This window comes from Opisthocomus hoazin, chromosome 16, assembly GCF_030867145.1.
Source record: "Opisthocomus hoazin isolate bOpiHoa1 chromosome 16, bOpiHoa1.hap1, whole genome shotgun sequence".
In the NCBI taxonomy this organism is placed as follows: Eukaryota; Metazoa; Chordata; class Aves; order Opisthocomiformes; family Opisthocomidae; genus Opisthocomus; species Opisthocomus hoazin.
In genome coordinates this window covers 18886668-18911524 of record NC_134429.1, presented here as the reverse complement: position 1 = coordinate 18911524, position 24857 = coordinate 18886668, and the positions used below count along the sequence as shown (strand labels likewise).

At 51.1% G+C, this 24857-nt stretch overlaps 1 protein-coding gene across 1 annotated transcript in view; it reads left to right on the top strand.

Moving 5' to 3' along the window:
• Nucleotides 1-18691, top strand: part of ACAP3 (ArfGAP with coiled-coil, ankyrin repeat and PH domains 3) — a 93890-nt gene extending 75199 nt beyond the window's left edge. Inside the window, exons 12-25 of the mRNA XM_075437188.1 lie at nucleotides 3728-3779; nucleotides 4248-4348; nucleotides 4784-4895; nucleotides 5460-5668; nucleotides 5976-6045; nucleotides 6178-6272; nucleotides 6796-7010; nucleotides 7603-7707; nucleotides 8120-8221; nucleotides 10385-10477; nucleotides 10637-10857; nucleotides 11020-11129; nucleotides 11492-11602; nucleotides 11707-18691. Of these exons, the coding sequence (XP_075293303.1) occupies nucleotides 3728-3779; nucleotides 4248-4348; nucleotides 4784-4895; nucleotides 5460-5668; nucleotides 5976-6045; nucleotides 6178-6272; nucleotides 6796-7010; nucleotides 7603-7707; nucleotides 8120-8221; nucleotides 10385-10477; nucleotides 10637-10857; nucleotides 11020-11129; nucleotides 11492-11602; nucleotides 11707-11854 (1744 nt within the window). The 3' untranslated portion in view covers nucleotides 11855-18691. The remainder of the gene's footprint in view (nucleotides 1-3727; nucleotides 3780-4247; nucleotides 4349-4783; nucleotides 4896-5459; nucleotides 5669-5975; nucleotides 6046-6177; nucleotides 6273-6795; nucleotides 7011-7602; nucleotides 7708-8119; nucleotides 8222-10384; nucleotides 10478-10636; nucleotides 10858-11019; nucleotides 11130-11491; nucleotides 11603-11706) is intronic.
• Nucleotides 18692-24857: the final 6166 nt, after the last annotated feature.

The following is a 24857-nucleotide window of genomic DNA, read 5'->3' as shown; positions in this document are numbered from 1 at the left end:
TATTTCATTTGATATTTAGGCTAAGATTCTGAACACAGCTAATACTGCCTGCACAGGAACACACTTTGCTTTCAGTAAGATCTTAGCTACCATTATTGTCACTGGAAGGATTCTGAGCTAATTAGTTAAAAGCTAAATAGTTAAAATGAGGTTGGTTTGATAGTTTCTGCATACAGAGACTTCTCTTTTAGGAGCATTTTGCATGCAGGTTGAGGGAGGTGATCCTTACTCTCTACTCAGCACTGGTGAGGCCAGATCTGGAGAGCTGTGTCCAGTTTTGTGCTGGGGAGTGCAGGATAGATATAGACTTACTGGAGGGGGTCCAGTGTAGGGCCACGAAGAGGAGTAAGGGCTTGGAACGTGTCTCGTATGAGGAAAAGCTGAGAGAAGCAGTATCTCAGGAGGGAGTAACGTAGCCTTATCAACACAATAACCTGGCTAGGTGACACCAGGTCAGCTCAGAGCAGAAGAGGAGTAAGCACCTGCCTCGTTGCAGTGGTGTTTTAAGACCACATGAATTTTCTGCCAGCACATTATAACTCATGTGCTGAGGTTGCAAAGCCGCTTGCTTTGCAGGTCTTTGATATTGGTGTGTTGGAGACGTACATTAATCAGTAAAAGGGCTAGATGCTGTGTAGTTTACGTAAATGATGATTATTTTCCTGTTCAAAAACTAGTATGCTTTTTTCTGTGAAGCTGTATATTTCTGTAGGCTGCATCACAGAATGAGCCAGCTCATGTTTTGCTGCATCTTTATAGATGTCGGGGGGGGGAAAAAAGTGCCTTACATAATGGGAGAATAACCAGGTTCCACGCAGGAAAGATAGGGCACAGTGCAGCTCGAGTCTTGCCCTAGGAAGCTGTGTATCTATAACAATTAAGAAAAATACCTAACACAGCAGAACATGCCAGAAACATCAAACCTGTCTGTTCTGAGACGGGGAGATCTGTGAGAGTGGAAATATCCACTGTGCTACTGGGAGCTGAGAAATGACTTTCTGTGCCCTGACCCTGCTCTTAATAATTTATTAATATTTCATCCGATAGGTCCCTGGGAATGCCAGGCTCATATGCTTCCTGCACTAGTTAGGAGCCTCTGCAGCTGCCAGGGACCTGGGGAAAGTGGAAGCAAAGGTTTCATGTTCTAGCCTTGCTCGATATTTGTGTATTTAGTTTCCCTTGAGATAGTCAATGGGTTTCATACATGGCTGTGCAAAAGGACTCAAGCCCTTCCAGTGAGTTTCTAATGCATGAGATCAATACCTTTTCGACCTACGTTTCCTCCTCTCACATAACAGGGAAATGATACAATAGTAAGAGATCTTTTACTTGGCTATGGAATATATGAATATACATTCAAAGCATACACCACAGCAAGGCTGAAATGTGCTGCTGTTAGACTTTGGAATAAATAAACACTAAATGCTTCAGTGAACAGTTTGTGGTGTGCACAGAAACTGCCTGCATTTGCATGGAAAGAAGACTTGAAATATTAGAGATCTCTGAATTGGTTAGATAAGTTACTGCTTTTCTCTGAAGCCTACCCTAGCACTACGGAGATTCCAGTCCAGTTTAGTGTAATTTTGTTACATCTCAGGCTCTCTGGTCCCCTAACAGTTAAGTACGAAGTTTGCACTTGGAGGAACCAGAAACCACAACAGCAGCTACGACACCGTGCATCACGGGGTTTGATTCCAGTGCTGTTGCACTGGGAAGGTGTCTTAGCTGAATTTTTATAAGTCTTGTAGGGTTTCCTAAGCAAAGGGCAGCCTTGGTCCATAGCATGGCTGCTTTCACTGACACCACATGTGTTTGGGAAGCAGAAGGTTGTTCCAATGTGTCAGGTTGGTATCGAGACCTGTGCTTGACTCTTGTGCTAACGAGGAACGGCTCCAAGCAGCTCCCCTGGCTGTGAATTCAGGGGTGACTCCAAAGGACACTTATCCTGGAGGGAACAGGACCCTCTGGGACTTAATGGTTTTCCTGATGTCTGAAGTAATATTGGTGTCAAGGGCTCCAAGTTTTCCCTGTCCCCCGAATCCCAGCTATCCTCCTACGTCCCAGTCATATGCAGTCTGTATCCTCCCCACAGCCGTCTCTGTCTCTGCAGTCCCACCTACTCTTAGCCATATCTACCCACATCCTTGCTATTCACAGCTCCTGTAGCCTACTCATCGCCTTCTCGCTGTCACGCAGCTATTCCCTGTTAGTGCCTCCCCCTCGTGTGAGCGGGCGCGGGCCGGCAGAGAGAACAGCGAAACCCACGGTTCGGGATATCGGGTGAGGAGCCAGCACCGGGCACAAACGTGTGCTGTGGGGCGGCGAGCAGGAGAGCACAGCTGCAAGCAGCAGAGACCAGAACCCGAGAGACAAACTTTCTGCTCAGCTTCACGTGACAGCAGAGCTGCTTGGGCATTGACTGCTGCTGTCACAGCAGCTTGGAATGATGCAGAGCTCTATCAGCTGATCAAAACGGGCTCCCACGTAGATGGGATGGCCTCCAGTCACCTGCGTTGTCCCATTTCTCCACAGACATGTCAAGTCCTTTTGTTGTCTGTTATCTCTGTTTTAATATTTCAGCAATGACAAAAGAAAGAGAATCCTGTGTCATCTCGTTTTCCCAGGGAACCTAGTTCTTTTGCAGAGTATCTAATACATCCTCTAAATGACATCTTGCTGCAAGCCTCTTTGACTCTTTATGCTCAGGTATTCCAGTACCTTCTTCCTGAAGCTTAGTGATGGTCATGGCTTCCGTTGCCCTCCATGGAAATGTTTGGGTTGCTAAATCTTAGGCTGTATCTTGGGATGAGGAACTGACTTGGGGGTTTGGATTTAGCACTGAAGATCAAGATGCTAGGGAATTACTTCTGCTGTCAGCATCACATGGCCCTTCTGTCACTCGTAGTTTAATGGAGAGCTGCTGGCTGGTGATTTTTTGCCTCCTAAGAGGGCAGTCTCCCTTCACACACCCCTGTCCGTGCTCCAGCCAGAGGAAGCAGGAGCTTTGGCATTGGTTGGCCTCCCTTAGGCTGTAGTGGGTACAGGGAAATCGGCCTGGTGGGTAGCATAAACAGTGAGAAGTGCAACTCATTTGCATTATTTTCTTCAACACTGTTTGTAGAGCTGCCAGTTTGCAGCCTGGTTTTCTGAGATGGGTTTTTCTTTTTTCCCACCTGGAAGTTTCTGCATGATGTCGAGGAATTTCTGGCTTGCCTTATGACAGCCTGCTTGGAGAGGCAGCAGGCACACTGCAGCTGCATGGCATGTGCAAGTAAGCCAGCTTGCCCAGTAAATGTCAAGTATGCCCACTGTGTGCATATGCAAGTGCAAGTATGCCCTAACCAGTGCAACGTGTCCTACAGGCACTGGATTTACTGCCTGCACCAGGGCCAGTGCACACATGGACTTCTGCCCCAGAAATCCTAGGCAGTAATATGGGGCTGCCCTACTCCTTGGTTTCTTCCTGCCTTTCCTGTCACCTTGCTCTACATTGACATCTAGAACACTTGCCATCGCAGCATCTCAGTGCCAGGAGTCATCCCCTAAGGCTGTCAATCCTTTGTCTGCTCTCTGAGGGAGGGCACTGGAGAAGGGTGAGCTTTTCTTGTGAGCTTCTTGGAATAAATTGCACTCTTAAATGGAGAGATATCCTGCTCTGCCGCAGAGCAAACTGCCTCTCTGTAGCTCTGCTGTTCCCTTGTTCTGATGTCTGTCTGTCTGTCCTCAGGAGGTGGTTCTCCATACAGAACAGTCAGCTGGTGTACCAGAAGAAGCTAAAGGTCAGTGTGGCTACCCCGGATGGTGCTGGCAGATTAGCCAGCCTGCCCGGTGTCCTGCTTTGCTGGGGACTTCTGCGCCGTGGTGGAGGAGTGGGGCGGAAGGAGAGGGGAGGGGAGCTGGATCAGAGGGACAGCAAGCCCATTCGGGCATTATTGTGCTCCAGAGTTAGACTGCACTGAGAACTAAATGGCAGCGGATGGTGTTGGTGGCGATCTAAATATTCCTGTTCAGCAGAGGAAGGTGGTGAGGTCCCCAGTAAGCCTGCCACTTCGCGTGCGCGCTGTCCCGTGCTTTGGTTCCGTGTAACCCCTGCCTATTGCCCTCGAGTTACCCGGCGGTGGGCTGGCTCTGCTCTGTCTGGGCTCAACGCATGCTAACCAACAGGATTTGGGAAGGAGCTTTCTGAGAAGCCTGATTATGACACAGGTTCAGGGAGCCAACAAAGCCGCCTGTTCTCGCCCTTTCAGGATGTCCTCACGGTAGTGGTGGAAGACCTGCGGCTCTGTACTGTCAAGCCATGCGAAGACATAGAGAGGAGGTTTTGCTTTGAGGTCGTCTCGCCTACCAAGTAAGTTTGGTGGCTTCCCTAGGCCATCCTCATGGTAGCTGGGCTGTGCATGGAACTGCAAGAGATTAGGTTTGAGCAGATGCTGCCCTGGGCTATTAAATACCAACTGGGAGATACCATTGCCTGTACTCCCGAGTCCCCATGATGTTCATCAGACATCAGCATAAGCCAGATCTAGGCCACACACACCTAACATACACGTAGACAGCGAGACTGGCAACGGGCAGCTTTGCAAAGCAGCTGGCAGACCTGCCTGGTGTTTTTGAAGAGAGAGCACCTCTGACAGCGCAAGCTTGTAGGATTAATTTTTGCCCCTTTGCCTGTCAAATCAAGGTGCTGCCTGCATTGGAATGGCTATGCTGAGGATGAAGCGGAACATTTTGACACATGTGCTCGGTGCTTTTGCTCTTTCCAACTCATTTCCTTCCTTCCCAGGAGCTGCATGCTGCAGGCTGACTCGGAGAAGCTGCGTCAGGCCTGGATTCAGGCTGTTCAAGCTAGCATCGCTTCTGCGTACCGGGAGAGTCCTGACAGCTACTACATTGAAGTGAGTGAGGGGGTCACAACGGATCCATAATTGTGTCTCAGAGCCCTGATACTGGGCTTCTGGGCTGTGGCAGGTCCAGTGTGTGTGTGGTGGGGGACAACCATTTGGAAATATTCATCTGCCCTCAAGGAAGGGAGCTGATGTCAGTCAAAGGCAACAATTGTTCAGCAACCGAAGCTGCACTTCTAAAGCTGGCTGGGGGAAAGGCAAGGCTTTAAATCCGTACTATCCTGACATCTTCACTTCCTTGCTGTCACTCTGGATTGATGTTCCCCTGGGAAGAGCTTGTTCCCTAGCTGGGACAAATGCAAGCGAGGCACCACAGTAGCAAGTAGTTCACCAGCCGATGCGCTGTGCGCTGCCCGTGCTCCCGGGGCAAGGATGGGGTGCAGCACCGTCTTGTGGTATTAATGGAGATTAGTGAGGCTTTACCCATTCCCTACTTGGACCAGCCCTAGTTTATTCTTCTTCAGGTAATGCTTCTTATCCATGCCTCTGCTGTGCAAAGCTCTGGTTCGTTCCATAGTGCTTTGCAGAATCCTAGAACCCTTTTTTCCACTTCAGAGGCTGGACCGGACTGCTTCCCCGTCAACTAGCAGCATTGATTCTGCTTCCGACTCCCGGGAGCGCAGTGTGAAGGGAGAGACCATCTTGCAGAGAGTGCAGAGCATCCCTGGGAACGACCAGTGCTGCGACTGTGGTCAGCCGGATCCTCGCTGGGCCAGTATCAACCTGGGCATTCTCCTGTGCATTGAGTGCTCCGGTATCCACAGGTACTGCGTGCGCGTCTGCTCTGTGCTGCCGGCCAGGGGTGGATGGCAAGCTCCTGGAAAAAATAGTGGAGCCTGAATTACAGCTGACTGTAATGTCTGCACAGATAGAGTCTAAAGTAATTGCTTGCTGCGGTACCTGTGTGTGCTGGTACATCTGTGTAGGCGTATGCATAAAACTCTCTGCTCTAGCTACGTCTGTGTAGATAAATACGTAAGATCTGGATTGATCTTGTTCCTCTTATGATGCATGAGAAGATCTGTTTTAAGGCGTGTAATCATTTCAGTTTTCTTCCTTTTGGGTAAACAGGAGTCTGGGTGTTCACTGCTCCAAGGTCCGATCTCTCACACTGGACTCCTGGGAGCCAGAGTTACTGAAAGTGAGTGTTGGCTTTTAACGGCGAAAGATGGACAAGTGGTGGGCGTGGAGGGAGTCTTCCTCAGTGGCAGGCTAGACTAGAGGGAAGGCAGCTCCTCACCTGAGGATTTCATTCATTCCCCTTGCATTGCAGCTGATGTGCGAGCTGGGGAACAGTACCATGAATCAGATTTATGAGGCACAGTGTGAAGAGCTGGGACTTAAGAAACCAACAGCAGGGAGCTCCAGGTGAGTCTGAGGGCACAGACTGGTCCTCTTGGTCCTGTGGAAAGGCGTCCATTCCCCAGCAACCCCAGTACCCTCAGACCCCTGGAAAGTCAGAAGGCCCAGACCCTGCAGGCACACCAACCTCAGCCTGCTCCCTCTGCAGCTAGCCCACGTTTGCCTCTCAGAAGGGTCGGAGGGGCATCACCAGCCAGCAACCTGCTGAAACATGCCTGGGAACTGGGGCTTGTGAGCTTTACACCTGCTCTGGGACCTTTAAAATACACGTAACTGAAGCATGTCGTGTTGCCTAGGGCCAAGCATCTCATTCTAGTCTTGGCTGTACCCTGCACTTTTTCATTTTGCTTTGAAATGGGAGATACTTTTAGGTTTGAGGAACTCTTCCTTCTTAATGCAGGCCTCAATGATTTTTAGGACTCAAAGCCAGGTTGATAAAATGACCCAGAGCAGCTCCATCTCCTTGTGGCTGTTTGCTTTAGGCAAATCGTGTGACCCCGTGCACAGCTTTATGCCATTCTTCTCTTAGGCAGGACAAGGAAGCCTGGATCAAGGTGAAGTACGTGGAGAAGAAATTCCTGAAGAAGCTGCCAAACGGGGAGACTCTAACAGAGAATGAGCGGAAGCCTCGACGCTGGTGTGTGAAGAAGTGCCAGAGACACAACAGCACCACGAAAGCACCCACGGCTCGTAGAAAGTACCGCCACGAAGCAGGCAATGCATCACCAGCCATGTTGTCCTCAGGTGGGAACCTCCCTGGCCCCTCTCCCCGTGCAGAGCTGTGTTGGCCTGCCCACAGCTCATCATAGGTGTGTACACAACAGCCCTAATAAAATGTGTGGCCCAGTCTTTCTCTAGGACCTGCAGCCTGTCAGAAGTATAAGCGAAAATGCTGTTGATGCAGGTCTTTACAGCCATTTCTTAACATTTTCCATCTGTTTAAGGAGGTTCTTGTGGCTACAGGAGGAGATCGTTACACTAGAGTGATCCAGCAACTTCTAAGCTCACTTTGTGCATTTTTCTCTCTAATCCAGCTTTGTGCTTTTCACTAAGTTTCAAATCCTTTCATTTTTACCTGCCTGGTCTGTAAGAGAGGCCATGCTTATGAAGGGTTCTGGTTGCTCAGAATGCTCTGGGATGACCTGGTCTCCAGTGTATCACCACCTGTGGTCAGCTCTTTGTCATATTTTGGTGGTGTACATGGGCAGGAGTATGGCACTGGACACATCTGGGTGCCTTGGACACGCATGCTGTAAATACAGCTGTAGAGCTGTCTCTCATTTGTTCACTTACATGTTATTAACTACGTATTTCAAAATATCTCTGTGTAAAATAGCTGCTACGCTGGAGAGGAAGTTCCGTCGAGATTCCCTCTTCTGCCCTGATGAGCTGGACTCTCTCTTCTCCTACTTCGACACTGGTGCTGGCTCCGGCCCACGCAGTAAGTACAAAGAAGGAGTCTGCTCCTGGCACGCATTGCCTCCCGGATCTTGTAGGGCATGTGCATTGCACCAGACCTAAGGCAAGGTACCGGCCTCGCTGGAGAGAGGGTAAATATTTCAGAAGAGCGATGGGGAGTTAGTTGCACAAACTCCAACCCATTGCTCTTTTATTGCACCTGTTATTTTAATATCCTATCCAGTTAGTCCCTGGTGTTTGCATTCTGGTGGATGGGATTTTTTCCCAACATCTTTTACTCCCAGACTATGCATTCCATTGGCTTTTTTCTGGTTTTAGTTTTGGCTTTTGATTTTTTTTTTTTTTCCTTTTTTTAGCAAGTCTTACTGCGGACAATTTTTCTTTTTGTGTTTGTGCCGATGAACTCCCCTCATATTCCGTCCACCTTCCTCTAGGTGCCAGCCACATCTCTATGCAGCATCCGCTAGCAGGTGGCCCATGGAGTGGCAGTGGCATTGGTCCCGGTGGGAGCGGTACGCCGTTCCTCCTGGACGGAGGTAAGGTGACGCTCTGGCAGCTAGCAGCAAAAGAGACACCCAAATTTTACTTGTTCCAAACCAAGCTTCAGAGGCAGTTACGTATTTTCTTTCAGCCATATCGTTACCAGTCCCTTGTGGGAAAGACAGGCTGGCAGGCTTTCGAAAAGCCAAAAAGCTTCCTAGGGTTTCCAGCAGTCAGATTACCACATCTTAAAGGAACGACTGTCCCTCAGGCGAGATAAACGATCCAGCCCTGTACACGTGGGATCTCATGGCAGTAGGAAAGTGAGGAGTGTTTGCTTCAGATGCCCCACGTCTGCCACAGGCTAGTCGCGTGGTCCAGTGCCACACTCAGCCGAGGAGTGGTAACTTCTAAAAACTTGCTCAGTTGCTTGTATGGATTTATGAGAAATATTTTAAGGTCCTGAGTCAGCACAGCAGAAAATCACAGGCTTTCCTACAAGTACAAGTTACCTCTTGAAATCGGTGAAGAAGGTGCTTTAGTGCTTGTCTGAATCAGTGCCTCAAGGGCAATTCCAGTTTCAAGGAATTCAGCATTATTAGTCAACAGAAACAGTACTGGGGAGCTGCAGGAGTTCAGAGTTGCTCAACAGCCTTATCTTGCTCCTGTAGAAGAAAAGAGGATTCAGTGGGAACAGAACTGGGAATTTGATGTGTTAATAGTCAGATATGACTATGATATGAGCCAGAGCCTCCTTTCTTGCTTTGATGTAAATCTAGAGTAGTGCCATGTGGCCTCACTGGAGTGGGTCTTTACGTGTGCTGATGTAGTGGAGAGCGTAGTCTCACCAAGCAGTGTGCTTGCTTTCTAGAAAAAACAGCAATGATTTTTCTGACAGCAAATCCAAAAAACAATATACATGATATGTGATTCTGTAAAGCTTTCCTGTTATAGCTTCAGTATCTCCTTTGGCTGTTGAGCAGTGCTGAAGGATTACTCGTGAGCCAGGATTTCAGGACCACTGATTTAGAGACTGTTCTTTTACCTGGGACCTAGCTGTAGCTGCTCTGAAGATTTCAGCAGACAGCCTTTAAGGTTACGGTGTCTTGGTCTGTTACGGTTTTCAAGGCTCAGATCTTTAGTTCTCACAGGCTTTCCTGCGATTCCTCTTGGGAAAGACTGCTCAGCTCATATTTTAGAAACATTTTGTCAGCTACAGCCTGGCTTGTTTTTCTTTCTAATCACAGTGGTTTCAGGGTAGGTCTTGGGGTAGATCATGGGGACTTAACCTCTGGAGTTCTGGGAGGACGGACACTCCCAGCCCTTGCAGTCACTGCGAAGTTAAAAGCAGGAAGAAGCTGAGTCCAGCCAGAGTTGCCAAGGAGACCGGGCATCCCTCAGGACAAAGGTCCATCCCTGTTCCCACAGGGGCAATTCCTGCACGTGCTTCTTCCTTTCTGTCATTTTCTTGACTGTTTTCGGGTGCAAGCTGGAAAAGGTACACAGCTTCTCTGCCACTGACACGTTGTGTGTCCTTGGACAAGTTGCTTCATCTCTTCATGAGCCCGTTTCTTGTACGTAGTCAGCTGAGCAGGGAAGGTGGGAAGCGCTGTGGGGAGAGGGAAGGGGATGGCTGTGAAGGTGGATGAGCCAGTGGACAACGCTTGAAGAGTTTGGCTTGAGATACACACCGTTGATATTTTTTGGCCCAGTCATGGTCAATAATCTTGTCACAAGAGCAATGCATTGGGAGGTGCCCCAGTGACAACTGAAAACCTCTGGGGAGAGCACGGATAGTGTGGAAATGCAGATTTAGTGGTAAAAGCAGAGGGGTGTCTTTATTTGCTTATGACACTGCATAACCTGCTGCAAAGCTGTCTCTGCTGCTGCTCTGCTCCAGTCTACGTCACGGTGTCCCTCATGGATTGCAGCAAGGGCTGTCCTCAGCAGTCCAAGGTGCCATGCCAATGTCAGAGCATCCCTGCATGAAGGGCAGCGTGGGGACACAGACATCATAAGGCTTTGCAATTTTTCCTTGGGCAGTTTTATTGACTGGGGCTAAATGGGATAGCAGTCCCCCTCTCCCTTGCCAGCAGCGCCCGGTGCAATGTGTGTGTGACTTTCTGCGCAGCCCTTTTCCCCTCTGGTCTCAGCTGTGCCTGGTACTGGAATGCCTGTGTATTAAAATGGGCTTGGTTTGTCTTCTGTTGGCCCTGCAGGTCTGAGCAGTGACAGCGGGCTCGGAGGAAGCACGGATGGCAGCACTGATGTCCTGGTGTTTGGCTCTGTGGTGGACAGCGTGACAGAGGAAGGTGGGTGTCATGGGCTGCTGATGGAGGTGTGGGGAGGCGGCTAGTGCTAAGGCAGCATGGATGGTCAGGACTCTGTGGTGCCCAGAACAGCAGGGAATGTAAGAAATTGAAAATGCGAAGTTTTTGGGTCATGTCTCTCCATCCTTTTCTGCCTCTTAGAGTGTGAGGCGTCAGAGGAGTCAAGCGGCGAAGCAGAGATTGAACAGGAGACATCGGACTTGGAGGACCTGAGGGAGCTGCATCCTGGCTTGTTGATCTCCAAGGCAGCACAAGCCCGAAACCTGCCTCTCATGGCAGAAGCGCTTGCAAACGGTGCCGAGATCAACTGGGTGAACGACGAAGATGAAAACAAAACTCCTCTGATTCAAGCTGTGATGGGGGTACGTTGTGCTGGTAGCTGGGAGACCACGTTTGGGAACGTGAGGTCTTGACTCTAGTTCAGCACGCACTGACAACAGGCAGCTTGCAGTCTGGTACGTGCTCATGCATCCCCTCGGTGCTGCTGGCTGAATTTAGTTAGAAATTCCCCTTTGCCTTGCCAGGGCTCCTTGATAGCCTGTGAATTCCTGCTGCAGAACGGGGCAGATGTTAACCAAAGAGATAGCCGAGGCCGAGCTCCCTTGCATCATGCCACGTACCTGGGGCACACTGGGTAAGTCCTCTGCACCTTGCTCTGATGTGCTCCGTGGATTGAAACTCAGCGTTAACGCTGAGATTCGTGGGGGGAGGTGGGCAAGGCAGCTGGGTTTTGGTGAACTGGTCATTTGCAAAACATGCCTTTTGGATCACATCAACTTGATTGTCTTAAGGATAATTGCCCCCATGATGATAGATGGGGTATTTGGGCCCCTGGACACCCATTCCTTTCTCCATGCCACTGCAGCCTTTCCTCATTTAGGCCAACATGAGTGAAGCTGTGCCTGCCCAGGGCAGGACAGTGCCCTCTGCCCACTCCTGGGTGGGGCAGGGGAGCTGGAGTTTGTGCTCTGACCATCTTTTCTTTCCCTTCTGCAGTCAGGTCTGCTTGTTCCTCAAGCGAGGGGCAAATCAGCATGCGGTGGATGGCGACGGGCAGGACCCGCTCAGTATTGCTGTCCAGGCAGCCAACGCAGACATAGTTACCTTGTAAGTGCCACCAGGACTTTCCAGTGCCTGTATACAGAAACGCTGCCTATAAATCGGGGAAGGAATAACCTTCTCCCTTGTGCTTTTTCTCTGTTCCACTCTAGGCTGCGTCTGGCTCGAATGAACGAGGAGATGCGAGAAGCAGAGGGCCCCTTTGGACAACCAGGTCAATATCCCAGCAACAGCCCTACCGAGCTGCAGTACAGGAAGTGTATACAGGAGTTCATCAGCCTTAATATAGATGAGTGTTAGTGGCAACTCCCCCACCTCCCCTTCGCTGTCTTGAAGTTGGGCTGAACTTCCAGAAGCCCTGAGAAGCCCCATCCTTGGTATATTGGTGTTTCTTGCAGATTGGTCTGTTTTCGATGCCTGCACATAGAGGTTGAGATGCGCGCGGGAAGGAAAAGGGGTCTTTCCTGTTGGCGTGAAGTTCTCATGCTTGACTACTGGGGGGTTGATTTTTGTGTTGGAGACTGCTAGGGCATAACTACAGACCATGGCGTGTGGACTTGAGTGTGTGAAAAGTATGGGAGATGAGTTTAGCATTAAAAAGAAAAAAAAAAAAAAGAAAAAGAGAAGAAAAGGAAACCCTCTATCACCAGGAGAAACCCACCAACAATACGATCAGACGAACCTGTCTTTGCTTGAGTGTAGTTACACGCACTGAGTTCTCGTCTGAGCCGTTTGTCTGGAAGGGGTTCTGAGGTGGGCCCTCTCTCCTGGCAGCGGGACCAGCAGCCCACGCTCTCGTGGGACTGCTGCAGCGTCTGGGAGCTGCCGGGGCCAGCTTAGAAAACTAAAAGATGACCTCAAAAACAGGAACAGGCTGTTTTGTGGGGCAGAGATGTTTTGCTCCAGAAAGCACGACAGAAGGGGTAGGATTGAGAGCGATGGCTACTCACCTTAATTGCTCTCAGGACCATACCAGCCACGCTCCCCTTTTTTTTTTTGCCCTTGATGGTTAGCTGGTCAAAGCCATAGCTCGCCTGCTTCCTGGGCCAAGATGCCATCTGCACAGTGTTACGGAAGCAGCAGTGCTGATTTTTTTGAGGCTGGGAGAAGCTTGTCGCTGGCGATGGGCTTTGTGTCAGGGAAAGAAAAGCCACGTCCAACTCCCACTGCCACATGGCTGGCTGCACGGTGCAATTTGACTTCGGTTCAGTTTGTTTCCTGATCGCTTCGGATTTCTGACTTAGCGTCTCTGTGAAGGAGACTTCCACCTGCATGCGTGTCGCTCTGTGCTCTCCCCCCGCATGTGAGCAGGGCGTCTCAGCAGCTGGCCCGGCGCCTTTGGAGTTCCCCAACTCCAATGACCGGCAGAATCTTCTCCTTTTTGTTTCTTTCCTTCTTCTTGTATTATTCTTTGATGGAATGGGGGAATGTGTTTCTACTTCGAGCACTTTGTTGCTATGCTTATGGTCTGTGTTGTGGGGATCACGCTGCAGTAGCCCTGCAGGGATGCTGCAGCCGTGTAAGCCTGTCTCAGGAGGGCTTACAGAGCACGCGTACCCCTGTCAGATGATCCTCTGGCTGGGAATTTGGATGCCAAGCTGAGATGTGCTCCTGTAAGAGTCTCCTCAGAATGCCCTCAACTGCAGTTGACACTGGAATTTTTCAGGACTCGTGGGTGGCAGAGCACAACTGGCGTTCAGCCTGCCCGGGCTCCCAGGCTGCCGGCTCTGGGCTTGGGCCGCGGTGCCTTACGGATGGTGCTGGGATCCTGAGGGATCGAGATCTCGCAAGGAATGCAAGAATGCCAGGCAGAGTCCCCCATCCTCCTGCATTACATCAGCAGAGATACACAATCATATTTTCCATCCAATACGTGTTTGATTTCTTTTCTCGTGTCCTGGCTGCTGTCGTGCTGCAGCCCTTAGCGGATTAAACCTTTGCAGGTTTGCTTCTGTCGACATAATTGCGTCCTCAGACACTGAAGCAACAGTGATCCAGCTCTTCACTCCAGATACTGCCCTCAGAGACCAAAGCAACAGCACTCAGTGTCCACCCATGCATCTAAAAGTAGAACAATAAAGAAGCTCGACATAGACTCTAGTAGGGTGTCCTCTGAGTCCAAGAGAGAGTCCTGGCTTCCTTAGGAAAGCGCTGTCCCATATGTTGCTGCAGCCAGACCACAGGTTTCTCTCTGTGCAGTCTGGGTCTTGAGGTCCATCTTTGTCATAGGGTTTTCTCGTTCCTGTTCCCTTTGGAGCTTTGGGATGCGCAGTATCGAGGGCTGAGTTCTGATCTCGGTCCTGGTTGTCTGTTATGGATCTGAAACAGTCCTAGAGACTGTGCTGAAATCAATGGTGGGGCAACATCTGGCCCCAGGGCCTTCTCCGCTTCCCTAAATAATAAACAATCTCCTTCCACCCATCTTGGAAGGTAGAAATTAGTGTGCTTGGCCCCATCAGCCTTTTTATCATTGGCAATGCCTTTCATGGTGTTTCCTCCATCACCCCCCTCTTTCTGTCCGAGGAGGCCAGTGCTGTGCTTGCCAGAAGCTGCCCGTTCATGGCACGCCCACGGCTTGGAGGGGGACCGCACCGTGCTGGCTCGTGTTTGCCCTTCTTAGCTGTTTGATGCCTGGTCTGGAACTACCCTGTAGTCCCTCAGCAGGTGATAATACCTGTGAGTAGGAGCTGTAGGACGTGCCCTTAACAGTTGGCAGGGAGCAGATGGCTTTGTCTGTGTCCGTGGTCCGTTCAGCTGTGGCACCCTCAGGAGTGATCCAGACCCACGCATGGGATGGAGCAGCGTGGCATAAAATGCTGTCACTGCTGCACTGCAGTTTCAGAGGAGCACCAGGGCGCATGAATCCTCAGATCAGAGGACAGTTTCCTAGTGAGCGGGGACTGCGTTCTGACTGTAGCTCCCGCGCGTGGCTCTGGAGTCGGATCGCTGGAAGGAGAGGGCTGAAGCCGAGCCTGCGCCTGTGGAAGCCATCCCAAGGGTAGGCAGGTCGCTGTGGCTGCAGTGCTGCTACACGGTCTCCTTCAGCTTACATTTAATGTGCCCTGGGTCAAATATCTTTCTTCCCAGTACCCATGCGAAGGTATAGCCGGCATCACTGCCCACTCGGCGTTTCTTGCGCAGGAGAACGGAATGGTGCCACTTCACATTCCCCTGGAGCTTCACCTTTCGGTCCTTTGCATTGGACTTTGTCTACTTTCTGGTAAAAGTCACCCTAAATAAGAGGGCTTCCCCACCGAGCAGGGCGGTGCCTTCACTCGTGTTTCGCTGCCCCATTTGACACCCCTTCCTCGTCAGCTGAGCCCGCTTACTCTGCAACGGGTGGTAGTGTTACTACCAGTCTGAGCGGGGTCAGGAGCCAGTCTGTAGTCTTACAAACCTCGCTGCTCTGTGTAGAGCTCGGGTGGTGCTGGATGCCGTTGTCCGGTGAGATGAGCTGTGGTGCTGAGCCCGCGAGCGGTGCAGCGAAGCCCTTCAGCGTGGCTCTGCCTTCGGCAGGACCGGGCTCTGCTTGTGTTTCGCTCGTGCAGATCGCCCTGCGGCATCCGAATCGGACTTCGAGCCAATATCCAGCCAAGAACTCGCTCTGCTTCCTGGGATAGGAGCCGAGAGGTTCCCTTTAACGAATTCTCTTTGCTAACCCTGTCCCGTTGCATACTGGTCTGCGTCGGTGCGGGCGTCTGTTAGTGCTGACGTCCCCTCGAGCTGTGCCCTTTCCTAGAAAAAGGCCACGCGGAGTCAAAGCTGGCGTCTTTCAGGGTGCTTCAGAGATCTTCAAAGTGAAGTAGGTGTTTCACCACTGCCATGGTTCTGCTCCCTTCAGGAATTTCAGCGTGGCCATTGCCTAGCTACGTTTGTTACGTGTACAGCGACTTAAAACACCCCACTTGGTTTTCCAGCTTTTTATGAGAAGTTAGAAATATGACCGATCCTTTCTGTAAGCCAGGGAGGACTGGAGACGTGGCTTCCACTGTCGGTCATTTTATTTCACGGTCAGCGTTAGTGGCTCTTGAGAACAACTCCAAAACCATGTACCCCTGGGTCCACCGAAGCTCCGGCTCACTGCTGAAGGACATGAAGTTAAAGCTGATGTAAATACTGACGCAAAAAGCAGTGTCTTGCGAGACAATTTATCTATTTAACATGTATTGGTACTTTATTTAGATTCAATGTATAAAGCAACTTTGTGCACTTTTCCTACATACAGTATTGGGGGGGTTTATGTTCTTTTGTTATGGATTTTGTGCTGTCTTTTTTAATCGGTGAAATTGTTAAGTATTTAATTTATTATTGATGTGCCCAGAGGACTAGTGCAATTTTTATTCAATACAGTTTGTCTGTATTTAATGTCAGGATTTTTTTTTGTAGCATTGTTAGGGAATATTTTTCAAGACCTGCCTTTTTTCCCCCCCGCAATTTTCCTTTCTCTCCCCGCCCTTTCTTTTCTATTTCCATTAATCGGATCCTAAGGCATTAAATGCCTCTAGTTTGAAATATAATCAACCACTTTAGTACATCCTGCAGTTTCAAGAACAAAAAGGTTCTCCACGAAAAAAAAAATGCTAAGGAGGCACTTCTCAATGTTTTGTGTGTTTTATTTGATTTTTTTTTTTTTTGATTGGGGTGTGTGTGCGCGTGTGTGCTTAGAAGTTTAGAGGGAAGAGTGGGGAAGCTGCACACAAAGTTAGTTTTCAGCCGAGTAAATGGCCAGCCAGGGTACAGGGAAGACTAAATACGAACACTTGCTTTTTTTCCTCTTCTTCAAATACAGCTGTATTTGTGTTGTACAATCTTCTTTGAAATATCTAATGCCAAAACTCCTCTCTTCTCATGCTTCCTTTCTTTTCAAAGAGTGCGTGTGTTGTCTAAATGACAGTAACTTGGTTGCAGCCACAGTTAATGGGTGGAGATTTGCCTTTGTCTGGAAAGCAACATGCCAGGCGTTGCCAAAACACAAACGGGCCCAAACCCTTGCCTCAGCCATGCAGATTCCCTCATCTTTTGAGATCTGGATGAATATCTCTATACCCGTCCTAGCTTTTGTTTGACTCAACCCAAACCCTGTAACCGAGTGCCTGGACGAGGTAGTCTAGGTGTGAATCTCTGGGCTCTGCCACGTGTCCCTGATTCCAAAGGGGATGTGGTCAGGCTGCTGGCGAGTTGAAACGGTACCCCCTGTGTTCCCTTGCCACTCGTCATCCCGGGAAGCCTCAGGTTATTTTAATATTCTTGTCTCTGAGATGGTCTCCGCAGCTGAAATTCCTTTGAGCAGTCTGGAGGAAAAACATGGAATTGGCAGAACTGATGTCTGTAAAGAAAAAGATTTGGCAAGCTGAGACTGTGGTTGGCATAAAATAGATGGGTAACCTCTCAGACCAGCGAAGCCGGCCGTTATTTATGCAAGAGAAAACCAGGACCTCCTACAGAAATGCACTGATCACCGTGCTGTCCAGCGGCCGCGACGCAGCCGGTGTCCGCGGAACTGCTGAGTTGTTCCGTGCTGCTCGCCTGCCCCCAGCCCCCTTTGCTCTCCTCGCTGCCCGAGCAGTTATTGCTTTCGACCAAAGACAAACCAGGGTGAACGGATTGAACGTGATGTGGAACCGCTGGTTAGCTGGTGAGGAGCGTCTGGGTGAGTGTGGGTGAGGGAGTGTGCGGTGCCGGGATGCGGAGGGGGGCGTGGGGAAGAAGGGGAGAGCGGGAGTTCTGAAGAAACAAGATTTTGTGGTTATTTTTTTTGAGATTCCGAAATATAGAGTGCTGTTTCCATAGGAACGTGATTCATAGCAGTCTGCCTGCTGGTTCCTCAGCCTTGTGGGGAGTTGGGGTGGGGTGCATCCCTTCCGAGCTGCGTACCCAGCCCTGTGTTAGTGGCAGACGGGGCAGCGGAACAGTTCTGGGGAGGGAACGAGCGACAGAGGTGGGAGCAGCAGCCAAGATCGTTTCCCAGGCGCGGGGAGGACAGTGTGTGTTCCTGGTGCAGCAGTGGACATGGCTGGGGAGGTTAGCTGAAGGAGGAGCGTTGGCTCCACAAACACATCTGGACGCCCCGCAGCGAGGGTCACGAAGGAGCACGTTTAGTTTGTCCGTCCTCGTGCTCCGCTGGCTGACACAGCGGGAGCGGCCGGGCGGTTGCCTCCAGGTCGTCCCTGGAGCTGTCGACGTGTCTTGGCTGACTTCCATCCATCGTGTCCCTCCAACAGCCCACGAGTGTTCGTGTGGATTCCCCTCCAGGGGAGCCCTCCACGTGCGACCTGTGGCTGCTGAACCGCAGGATGCGGGCTTGTTCAGCCTGGAGAAGGCTGAGAAGGGACCTTAGAAATGCTTACAGGGTGGGTGTCAGGAGGACGGGGCCAGACTCAGTTCAGTGGTGCCCAGCGACAGGACAAGGGGCAACGGGCACAAACTGGAGCAGAGGAAGCTCCAGCTGAACCCGAGGAAGAACTTCTTCCCTCTGAGGGTGACGGAGCCCTGGCCCAGGCTGCCCAGGGAGGCTGTGGAGTCTCCTTCTCTGGAGATATTCCAGCCCCGCCTGGACACGGTGCTGTGCAGCCTGCTGTGGGTGACCCTGCTTGGGCAGGGGGTTGGGCTGGGTGACCCCCAGAGGTCCCTTCCAACCCCCACCAGTCTGTGATTCTGTAACAGAGAGTCCCTTTCTTGCTGTAGGGTCACGCAGGCTGGCAGTGAAAGCTTTTGAGGTGGGAAAGCCCAGCCAGCCTCTCGCTGGCCAAGGCTCCCGTCCCTTCCTACCCAAACGCACAGAGAAAGGAGTTCTTCAGCCAAGTCCGAGCTGCTGCAGGGGGGGGATGGGTGCACGCGCCGAGTGGCTGGGCTGCTCTTCCAGGGGCTGCTCTACCAGGGGCTGGCACTTGCTGTAAATACGCTGTAACCCATTAACCTCCTTCACTTGCCTGCTTTCGGTACCACTTTGTAACACGTTTTTTAATTCCCCCTTTCCCTACACAGCCTGTACTGACTGTAACTATGGAACCAGATATTCTGTATGTTCTTCTCTTTGTACAATTTAAAAAACGTTGCTGTGGTGTCTGCCTTTTTTCCCCCCCTCCCTTCTCTTCTATTGTCTCTTGAAACACTGTTAATAAAAATCTAGATAAACTCCTTCCCTCCTCCTTCTTTGGCTTGATTTATTTATTCAGAGTTTCTTGCCTTGTTGCCTGTATTAACTGAATCTGGAAAAATATCCCTTTTTAACCTGTTTTCCTTCTCCGCTGCAACCCACAGCTTGAATTTTACGGCAGTGAGTAGACTGGAATGCCACAGAGATACTCTGCGGTTTTGTCTGGGTTTCAGTGACGCTGTCTTGTGATAATGTGATGTCAGGGTGCTTTGGAAGAAGGCTGGGGTGAAGGTGACAGGCTCAGATCACCCCCCACCCCCCCATTCATGTTTCTTCAGAGCACCTGAAGCAGTTGACGCTTGATGCGTTGCGAGCTCTGCTGCTGGCTGTCCTGTCAAGGGAGACCTTGCACTGGGTGAAAATATCACTCTTCTGCCCATGGACCACCCTTTCCCACGTCGCACAGGGCAGTCCTTGCCCCGTTGGTTCCTCTCATACTGTGTGTCTGTGGCAGAGAAATAAAAGGAGAAAAGAAAGACTGGCTTGGCCTCGTGATTTCTGTCATACCTAGCATGGGAAACAAATGCAGAAAAACAAAATTGTGGAGTAAACTCTGTTTTCCCCTGGAGGGACAAACGGATCCCAATGACTGAATCTGGGTAGGCTTGTGAGCTCAGTGAACCCTTAAATCGGAAGGATCCTTTGAGATCAGGAGCACTGCAGTCATTTAAGGCGTTTATGGAAGGAGAGCTGCATGGTCTCACGGTAAATTTATAAGCACAGAGACGGGAGACCCCAGGGCTCGCTCCCCACCCTGCTGCCACCTCCCACCGCCACCCCGTCGTTTTACTCCACTTCGAAAAGCGAGGCCGTGGTCTCGCCCAGCCTCACGAAGAGATGTGCTGAGGACTGAAATGTGATTACAGAAACCTGTACCTTTCTTTAGTTAATTAGGATTAAATGCTTAAAGATCTTCAAGATCTGGAGCTAATACTTTACTACAACAGTGGATTCTTGTAGTTGGAGTTACAGCTGAGTGTTGCCAGAACAAATATTTAACCCGTACGCAGGAGGATTAGTGATCTCGCTGAACCAGTGTGTGTTCATGATTTTACCACCGTGATGGGGCTACTGGCAGGAGGTAACAGCAATTCTCTGCCCCTTCGACGCCGTCCCACTGGCACGAACGCTAAGGCAGGGTCAGAGAGAAGCAGCGGCTGTTGCCTGGTCTCTGCACCAGAACTCGGCCAGCTCAGCGCACGTACGTGTGGCTGCCGGGTGTGCTTAGCAGCTCAACAGCAGGCTCGTTCGAAATAAATCTGGGGAGATGAGTCCTTGCTGGCCTCTTAGAAAAGCTGCCTGTTCTCTGTGTAGTCTGCTGCTTCTGTACAGCATGGGGAAGCCATGTTCTTCTCCCAGAAGGGAGTATGTTGTATTTCGGGGAGGAGCAGGTGGAGGTGCTGGGAGGCTGGGGTGACACACCCAGAGAACGACCGGCAGCGTGGGTGGCGGAGGGTCTGTCGCTGGAGGGGGGGACGGTGGGCTCACAGGCTGCAAGGCAGAAGTGGCCGTGGTGTTGGGATGTGTTTGTATGCACAGGACGGTGCTGGCAGGGGCAGTGGAAACGGGCTGAGTCCCACCAGTAAAGGAGGGGCTCCAGTGACCCGGATCGGAAGCAAACAGGTAGGTCGAGCTGGTTTTGTGGCCGGCACAAACCCATACGTATCCTGAGCGTTGCTGTGCCTGAAAATCAGCAGATCCTGCTCAAAGCCTGCCCGACGCGAAGGCTCATGGTGGAAGCGTTTGCCACCTGCATGTGGGTCACGCTGAAGACTTATCCTCAAGGCCTTTTGGGCTGGACACTCTTCATGGGACGGTTCCACCTCCCAGTGTCCTCCCCCACGGGCCGGGCTGGAAGGGGACAGCGCGTTGGCAGAGGGACCTGCAGCAAAGGAGCGGCTGGAGGATGCTGCTGGGAGGGTGTCTCCAGGGCAGGGAGCAGGGCCAAGAGCCTCCCCTGACTGGTCCCAGCCGGCTGGACACACTCGGACCATTCTCCTGCCCAGTTTGTGAGGCGTACGAAGTGACACTGGGTCCTGCTGTCGGCTTGGCTTTGGGGAGCCAAGCTCTGTGCTAGCTTCTCCCTCGGCGCTGCGCCGATGTGGACTTACAACGTGCCTCGGAACGCCGCAGCTCGTAGCAGCTGTGGACCCACCCTCCCAGTGACTCTCCAGGACACGTCTCCTGTCAAACCAAGGGCACAGCAGCTCTGTATGAAAGACTAAAGGTAGCTGCGCCTGTGTAGGTGAATACCTGGGATCTTTCCCTTATCTTTTCCCCTCTGGCTACATGGGTTCATCACCAGGTAAAAATGAGCTCAGCAGCCCAGTCCGTGGCAAAAATTGCCCTAGAACATCAAGCAGCAAACGTACAAGCAGAGATATCGTTAATGGGATGCGGGTGCCTAATTATCTCTAGAATTGCAGCATAAATCTGAGACCGTTCCTGCGTCGAGGGAGATCCTATCACAGAACCACTGCCGGGACACCTGAACTCTTTGCCTTCGCTTGTGGTTTGAGTCAGCTGCCATGGAGAATCGTTCTTATCTGATGGTGCCCTTCAGCAGGTTGTCGTTTTGTTCCAGTACAGGTGGACGGACGTCGTACCTGTCACAACAAGCTCTGGGAAGCCTGGCTGGCCGAAGAGAAGCCAGACAACTAGAAAATGACCTTAGCTCTGTTGCTGGCCAAACACTGTCTCCAGCAAACTCACACCAAGCCCGAATGCGTGAAGCTGTTGCAGAAGTGGCACAGCAAAAGACCTTTGCGCTTCTGAGCACTCAGCTTCCAGAATAGCTCTCTAATTCCAGACTTAATAGTCTCTCTAATGTCTCTCAGGCTTTGGAAAAAGTAATGATATTAAAAGGGCGGAAATAATCCAGCTCATTAATCCAGTTCAGTTCCATGTCATGGTAATGGTAGAACTCATAGAGATCTACCGCAGCTTCCAGCAACTTCCACCTCTCATCAAGAGATGCTTGCAAAGACTCAAACCTAGGCGTCACCCATTAATTACATGTTAAAATAAAGCTTTATCCTGACTCTGCCAAGGGAATTCGGCCATGATACCACTGTGAAGATTACAAAACATTGGACACTTCTTTGCAATTAAATTTCAACGGTTAGTGCTGGCTGCACAAACAAGAAATCCTGCTCCAGAAGGCGACTTTTGGCAAGGAGACTTACCCAGTAACACTAAACGTAAGCAGAGGAAAAGCCCAAATCTGATCATGAAGCAAGAGTCCCGAGAGCGTGTTCACATATGAAAGCTCATGAATATTCCTGTTCTTATTAACAAAGAATGGAAAGCCGGAAGAGAAGGCTCTGAGGCAGCGCGAGGCTGCAGAGCTGGGCTCTGTCTCTGTGTCACACGTAGAGCTGCCTCTGACATCCAGCTGAGAGTCAGGAGTCCCGAGTGAGCGTGGATGGTCCTGATGATGTTCAGTGAGTTCCTGATGCACCACGATCTCCACGGGTGGGGAGCATCAAAGCAAGGCAAAGCAAAAATATGGGCACTAACGCCTCTCCCTGTGTGTTTTTGCAGGAGACGCTACCTACTTGGACATCTTCCGGGAGTTCTCTCACATGGCTTCCAACAACCCGGAGAAGCTCAAGCAGAGGAGCCTGCACTTCAGCCGCTCCTGCAGATAGCCCCCTCCCCACCCCCAGCTCCTGCGGGATGGCCGAGCTCCGACTGCCCGGGCGCCGGGAGCGCAGCCCGGCAGAAGCATCGGCGCAGGGCTGCGAGGCGAGCTGAGCTCAGCCGCCCCGACAGACGCTCCCTGTCCAGCCACGCTCCTGCCCGAAGCCTGCGCGTTCCCTGGCGTCGGCCGTTGTGCCCTGAGCGGGGAGGTGGCAGACGTTGCGGGGGTAATTCCAGAATTCCCATGCCTTGCAGCGCCTGGACGCAGTTTAAAACGGATTAAGCCGATCTTTCAGCTCTCCGTGCCCTTTCTGCGTTGCTGTTTCTGGGGAAACCTCCCCTGTCTGGGTGCAGGCAAACACCAGCGTTTATGACGCTGCGCCAGGGTCCACCCCTAAGATGAAGGACAGGTAAGCGGGCTCCAGGAGGGGACCATGCCTGAAGCTTTCTAAAAACTGAAGCAAAATTAATGTCGCAGAGCTTTCGCGATGCTGCTTGGTGGCAGCGTCACGGGAGCCGGGCGGCTCAGCCCGTCAGCAGGCGCCGGCCGCTTGCCGTGCTCGGAGGCTGTCCTGGTCCGCTGCAGGACACCCCATTTTGCTGCGTCACTCACCCCTTGAGATACCTCCTGCCGCTGAGTGCTTTGAGGCTTTTGGTTTAGCCTCGGCCAGGGAATAAAATACCGATTTCATGGAGACTTGACAAGCAACACTGAGAACAGAACCCAGCGCTTTCCATCCGGGGCTCTCCGTCTCCGGCCAGCTGTGCATCTCGCTGTCAGGAGAGTTGTACTCTCTGTAAGGCACGGCTTTCAGTAGTACTGTTGTCATTTTTTTTATTATTGTATGTCATAGCTACCAAGAATAATAAAAGGTTATGTGTGGACTATACAGGTATAGGCACCATGACACAATACAGTGCATTGTCAGAATGGTGTCTGTAAACTATGACATGCTGAAATGTAATATATCTTATGGCAGAAGAAATGTATTTTTTTTGAAGAGGTGGGAGTGAAAAAAAATCTCACATGCAAACGGTATCTATGAACTGAGAATAAAGACAGGAAGGTTTTTGTTAAAGTCACACACATCTCCTTCTTTCTGGTTCTAGATCTTTACAAGCAAGTGAAGTGGTTTAGTCTGAGAAGGTTGAAAATATGAAATCTATTTGGCACAGGTTTATGGCTTGAAAAGAGGAAGCTAAATGAACTCTTCTCCAAAGAGACCCAGGATCCTCTTGGTAGCCTTTCTGTTTCACCTAAGACGAGCTCTAATTTCACTAATGCTGTTAACGAAACGCACCTGCAATGTGGCAGCTTAACAGAAATCTCCGCCCTCCCGTTCCTCCTAAGGCAGGAGCCTCCAAAGCTCTCCCTGACCAGACCACAGCACGCAGCTTTCAGGAGCTGTCACCGGCACGGGGACCCCAGGAGAGGTGCTGCTGGGTGAGCAGGGTGCTGCGCCGTGGGATATGCTGGGGCTGGGCAGGGGCGATGGGTGATGATGGGCTCGCAGCAGAGCGGCAGCTCCTTGGGCTGCTGGCAGCCTCCTGGTCACGTTGCAGCAGAGCTTGCCGTGCAGCTGGCAGGAGGAAAGGGACTTGGAACAACCTGCTGCATCTCCAGCTGCTCGGCTTTAACTCCTGCGAGAGTGACAGCTGTCACAGCAGCTTTCCAGCAGGGAAGAACAACAGCCCGGCAGCTAGAGTGGAGAGCTGGGATTTGCACCTTTCTATGGCGCTGCTGCGTGATTCTCAGCGAAACAGTGGCTCCCCTCAGTGCCTCGGTTTTTGCTCCATGCTGGAAATGCACAGCCTGGCTATGAGGAGCTCCAAAGAGGACAGATATGTCAGTGGTGATATCACAAGCACTGAAGTATGGCCCTAATGAAGAATCTGTGTGGCTGACTTCTCAACGACAGCAGGCTACGGGAATGCTCTGTAAGAAAAAGGTAGCTACTAAGCTGAAAATTAGTCCACGCCCTCAGAGAAGTTTGCTCTAAGCTACCTTCAAACTGACTACCTATTTCTTATGCTTCCACTAGCTTAGAAACCATTATTTTATTCTACTAAAGGTGGCACAAGCAGGTGTGAAGCACATTTTCTCCATGTCCCTCTCCCGCAGTGAACCCCACACCCTTTGGTTCTCCCTGTCTTGTGTCCCCGTACCACCAAGAGACCTTCCCTGCCCACTCGCACACGACGCTGCCAAGGCAGCTCCCTCCTGGCTTGCAACAGCCCTTGCTCTTCTGGCTCTGCACAGGTACAAGCCGAAGCACACAGCCCTGCCAGCAGAACCCTGTCCTGTATGGCCCCATCCCTCTTGTTCCAGATCTGACCATGAGACAAGACATCGCCACTTCATCCTCGGTCCTGCACTCCTCTGTCCCAAAGTTGGTTCCTCCTGGACATTGTACTACAGGATGCAGAATTCAGTAGTGATTTTTTTTTTTTTTGTGCATTGGGACCAGCTTAAAGATTCTTTCACTGATTCCCTCTTAGCTAACC